This window comes from Lycium barbarum, chromosome 8 (genome assembly GCF_019175385.1).
Source record: "Lycium barbarum isolate Lr01 chromosome 8, ASM1917538v2, whole genome shotgun sequence".
Lineage (NCBI taxonomy): Eukaryota > Viridiplantae > Streptophyta > Magnoliopsida > Solanales > Solanaceae > Lycium > Lycium barbarum.
The window spans coordinates 104,123,892-104,128,897 of NC_083344.1; the positions used below are offsets into that span (position 1 = coordinate 104,123,892).

The window sequence follows — 5,006 nt, forward strand, 5'->3', positions numbered from 1 at the left end:
AAGTCATATTCTCCAAAGCAACAAAACATAAAATTAACAAATTAAAATTAAAATCAAACAAACAGGATACACAATAACAGAAAACCATAACCATAATATAAGATTACTAGGTGTTATATACATCCAGTAAGAATAATTAAGAAAACACATAAAGGACATACATTAATCCTAAAGACACATCCTAGTCACCTTTCTTTGTTAAGGATATTTAATTTTCTCAACTGAAGTAGAAAATTAGGAATACAAAAACAAAAGAGAGCTTATTACAATTAGGTTTTTTTGGGGCTTAAACTTAACAGGTCTGGACTATTTAATTTTTTTGGGTAATGTATAAATTTCGGTTCGGTTTCGATTTCTTGAAGTTCGATTCGATCCGATTTTTTAGTTTTCGGTATTTATGCCCGGCCCTACCTTAAAACATACGAGATCAAATTTTGTCATTTTCTCCGGATAGCAACTCTAAATCTTGTTTATGAAAGTGTAACCCCAAATTAGTTTATTAAATGTAACGCCAAATTACCATTCTGGCCCTTTCAAATGTCCCTCCTCTTTCCTCTCCATCTTCACAAAAAAGCCCAAATCACCATGGGAGATCCTCGTCACTCTTTCCTCTATCATACTCTTGGCGGTGGCACAGGTTATTTCCCTGTTCCTCACTCTACATGATCACGTTTTCTTTTATACTTCGCCTCTACATTTCATTCCTATTCAAAATAAGTTAGGGAAACTTACCGAACTTATTTACCAATATGGCTGAAACATACAAAACCCATACACTGATATGTATAGTTTATGTATACTATGTGTATATTATATGTATAAAAATATACAAAACCTATCTATATTTGGTCATAGTTTGTAAATAGATCAACCAAAGGCATTGGGCTGTAATTTTCCCCATAATTTATCTCAAAGAGACAAAATTAGGGTTCAAAAACCAGAAAATTATTAAGGTTTCACACTTATCCTTACACTAACATGCAGGCAGGGGTACTAAATTTGGGGCCCGTGAACCCATGATCTTTCAGTAAACTATATATATATATATATATTTTTTTTTTTTTTTTCTAAAATTGGTATATTACTATATACGGACAGCCATGTTACAAAAAGACTAAATGATGCACTTGGTTGAAGGTTGAGGACTAGGATTAATTCTCATTTAATACTTTTTTTTTTATAGTGGTGCACCCGTGTTCTAGAAATTCTAGATTCACCTCTGCATGCAGGTCTCACTGCTAACCAGACTAATCACAAAGAAATAAAGAAAAGAGAGATAGTATTTGATAGGGACAATAATATTCATGAGGTTAAATTTTGTTATTGTAGTTGCTGATGTGTTGTTGTGGAGGAGACGATGCGCTAGTCTTACTCTGCTTATCAGCTCAACAGTGCTTTGGTTTCTATTCGGGCGTGCTAGCTACAATCTCTTATCCTTTATTGCCAATGTCTTGTTGCTTATAGTTTTCATTCTCTTCTTCTGGGCAAAATCTGCTACACTTCTCAACAGGTACTCATAGATGCATTTAATGTCTTTTGAGCATTTTCTTCCTCTCTTAAAACTCACTAGTCATACATTTAATGCCAGTTACTTGTCACATTTCGCTTTACGAGAGTCAATTTGACTAATCTTCGAAGCTAAATTTAAATAGATTGATTTAATATTTTAAAGTTAAATATAGGAAACTTCTATAAGTTGCAATTTTTCTCATATCAATATGTTGAAAAAATACATCTTAATGTTGCCAAAGCTCATGTAGTTCGACTCTCGAGAAGCTAAACGTGATAAGTATTTTGGGATGGAGGGAGTAATATTTTATGCAATTATCCTGTTAAAGACTCGCGGGACTTAGTTTTGTTAAGCTGTGTGAACTATCTCTTCTAAAATCTTAAATAGTTAGAGAGCGGATACATTTACGTATTTCAGTTTTACAACACACCCCTTATGCGTGACCTTATTCGTTTTCATGGTTAAGCATCTGAAAATATTGTCGATGGATGATGGTGAGAAGTTGAATTAGGACTTGATATCATGTTAAGTTGTGTGAATTGCCTCATCTAGAAGTTAAAACCAAAAAAGTACATCTGTTTATCTGTTTTAGGTCTGCAATGCAACAAACTGAATGAGTTGTTGTTTCTATAATTCCAGACCTTTACCTCCAATTCCTGATATGGAAGTTCCCGAGGAATTTGTTGTCAAGGTTGCTGATACAATGCGTGTTTGGGTAAACCATTTACTGTTGATTGCACATGATATTGCTATCGGTGGGAACTTGAAACTTTTCGGTTGGGTCTGTTCTCATGTTATCCTTCTTTTTTCTTTCTTCCAGTCATTTTCATATTTGTTTCAACTTAATGTGGATTTGGTTCATCAGGTTGCTCTTGGCTTGTGGTTGATATCTTATGTTGGTAGTTTTTTCACATTCCTCACTTTGCTCTACATGGGTGAGTAGTCTTTTCCTTGGGGTTATTGAAGTTTTTGGACGCACATTTAATCATTGATCTAGTTCATTTCTTGGGCTCAGGGACTCTTTTTAGCTTGTCTGTGCCTCTGATATACGAGAAGTACCAAATCCAAATTGATGATAAGCTTATTATAGCACAGAAATTCATTCAGAAACAGTACAAAAAAATTGATGACAATGTATTGAAAAAGATTTTGAAGTCCTCCAACAAGGAAAAGAAGACTCAGTAAACTGTAATCGCTCTCTCTCTCTCTCTCTCTCTCTCTCTCTCTCTCTCTCTCTCTGACATGCAGATACATGCAATCTTCATTGTGTTTGTGTGGCATGCATATTTTCCGGAATATCTAAATTTGCTTATCTCGGGAAATCTCGCTAGACTTAAGCATGTGTGTTGTGCTTTCTTTACATTATTTTGCAATGTCCCTTTTAACTTCCCATGAAACCAAAGTACTTCCTGCTGCTATAAGCTTCTGAAGATGCTAATAGGGGAGAGTGATAATGGAGATCCATTCGATGTTTTCTTGATTTCTCTCAGCTGTGTACAAAATTAACATGTTGAATACCTTTTATAGATTATTAGATATTTTGTATTGGTCTTAGAAGTCTGTTTGTTCCAACTTGCATCAACTTGTAAAATGTATCAGCTCTTTTATATTGACAAAATGTATCTCTTTCACAATTTTATCTAAGAAGTTTGATTTGGTAAACGCCAGCTTGTCGTCGTCTGCTAGTTAGGGTATGAAGACTTACACTCAAGTGAAAGTAATCTAGTGGGCGAACTTAAATGCTTGGTTATAGTATCTTATGACAAAGCTTTTGAATATACATTTGTAGGGACTATAATTCCACAGAAGTAGTCTTAATTCGGAAAGAAAATCCACAGAAGTAGATAGTAGCTGCTACAAATTTGAATTTTGTCATGACAGCTTGAATGAACTGACTGCTGGGTCTTGTTTCTTTATAAGATTCTGGAGCAATAATTCTGTTGCTTCTCTGGGCCTATATAAAAAATGGAAAATCAATTCATTATCATCATATTCTACAGGAATAAATTGAATTCAAATGTCTTCATAACCAGCTGTTTTGGTTCTGGTTCCTGTTAGCCTCTTTTGGTAACACTTTAAATATGTAGTGTTAGTAATCTATGAATTCTGTTATAGTAGTTGATTTGAGATTTGATGCAGCTTTACATGGTTTATTTCACAATTCTTTTGAAAGTTATTAAGTGATGCATTCCAACTCACTGCTAATTATTTAGTCTTTCCAACTTTCTGTGTCTTCTTTTAACAGGACATTACTTTGGGCCTGGTTACCTGGATGTGATTTCACGACTGATCCGGACATAAATCAGGAAATTGTAGAGGTAGAAGATGGCTCTATGCAAGTCCATACTAAAATTTTGAATTTTTTTTTTCTTTCTATGTTTTATCTTTTTCCATTATCTTTGATACAATGATACTGAGAATATAGTGTTAGTGTTGCTAACTTCTCAGTAGTTGAGATTACTGCAAATGATGTACTAATAGAGAAGGGTGAGCAATAACTTTTGACAGGTTCATTGCTAGGACATGCGCAACTTTCCGTGGTGGTTTAAAACTTCTAGTGCCTTTATTTAAACTTGACACTGAAATTTACATTTACATCTAGGTAGCTTGGGCATTGTTTTGCTTACGCACATTGCATGTGTATTTTACAACCATATTACATGAGTTTGTCGCCACTTCGCACAGGATAGTATATATGTGAGGAGTCTCTTATTTCTTAGAAAGGAGAATATAATTGTACTGAGAACCATAGGCGGATCTAGGATTTAAATTTTAGGAGTTCAACATCTTAAATTTTTAGCGCTAAACCATTATACTTCTAAAGTTATGGGTTCATATCCACTATTTATTGTAATTTTTTGTAGATAAATTTATATCCCGCATCGAAAGTTTGGGGTTCAATTGAATCCCAAGTTATAGTGCTTCATCCGCCTCTGCTCAGAACATTATTATTCTTTTCGGAAAGGGAAGTAATAGAATGTAATGTAGGATGTGTTTGGTATGGAGGAAACTATTTTTTTAGGAAAATAAGTTTCCTGAAATTTAGGAAATGACTTTCCTAGTAGAAGTAGGAACAAAACTCAGAAATGCTACGTCTCCGCCTCGCCCTTCAATACAGCCCACCCCCAACCCCACCCCACCCCTACCCCTACCCCATAGGATTGGGTCTACACAGTTTTGTTGATATTTTCTTTGGGTTGCTAACTCAACGGTAGAGTACTCGGCTTCACTATCCCTACACCCGTACTCTTTGTCTAGATTATACTCCTATACAAATACTTTTGAAATAATATTTTTATAAATTTACCTAACACCAAACACCCCAGGCATGTCCATATCGACATCACCAAACACACCAAACACGAAATTCAGAATTTCGTGGAAACATATTCCTTCCTGCCAAACACACCCATAGTTAGGCAAGAATGAGAGACAGCTGGATTCCACTTTCATTTTCTGCTGGGAGAGCCATCAAAACCATGACCAGATATTTTGT

General features: G+C 34.9%; 1 protein-coding gene across 1 annotated transcript; it reads left to right on the forward strand.

Annotated features, from left to right (window-relative positions):
* The first annotated feature begins 479 nt into the window (after window positions 1-479).
* Window positions 480-4,174, forward strand: LOC132605212 (reticulon-like protein B11). The gene is made up of 6 exons (XM_060318428.1): window positions 480-637; window positions 1,330-1,510; window positions 2,150-2,291; window positions 2,376-2,445; window positions 2,526-2,698; window positions 3,756-4,174. The coding sequence occupies exons 1-5, from the start codon at window positions 538-540 to the stop codon at window positions 2,693-2,695; spliced, it is 663 nt and encodes a 220-aa protein (XP_060174411.1). The 5' UTR covers window positions 480-537; the 3' UTR covers window positions 2,696-2,698; window positions 3,756-4,174.
* The last annotated feature ends 832 nt before the right edge of the window (window positions 4,175-5,006 follow it).

Coding starts and splice junctions, on each gene's coding strand:
- LOC132605212 (XM_060318428.1), top strand. CDS start 538: ATGTCCCTCCTCTTTCCTCTCCATCTTCACAAAAAAGCCCAAATCACC. Junction 638..1,329: donor TACTCTTGGCGGTGGCACAG/GTTATTTCCCTG, acceptor TTGTTATTGTAG/TTGCTGATGTGTTGTTGTGG. Junction 2,446..2,525: donor CCTCACTTTGCTCTACATGG/GTGAGTAGTCTT, acceptor TCTTGGGCTCAG/GGACTCTTTTTAGCTTGTCT.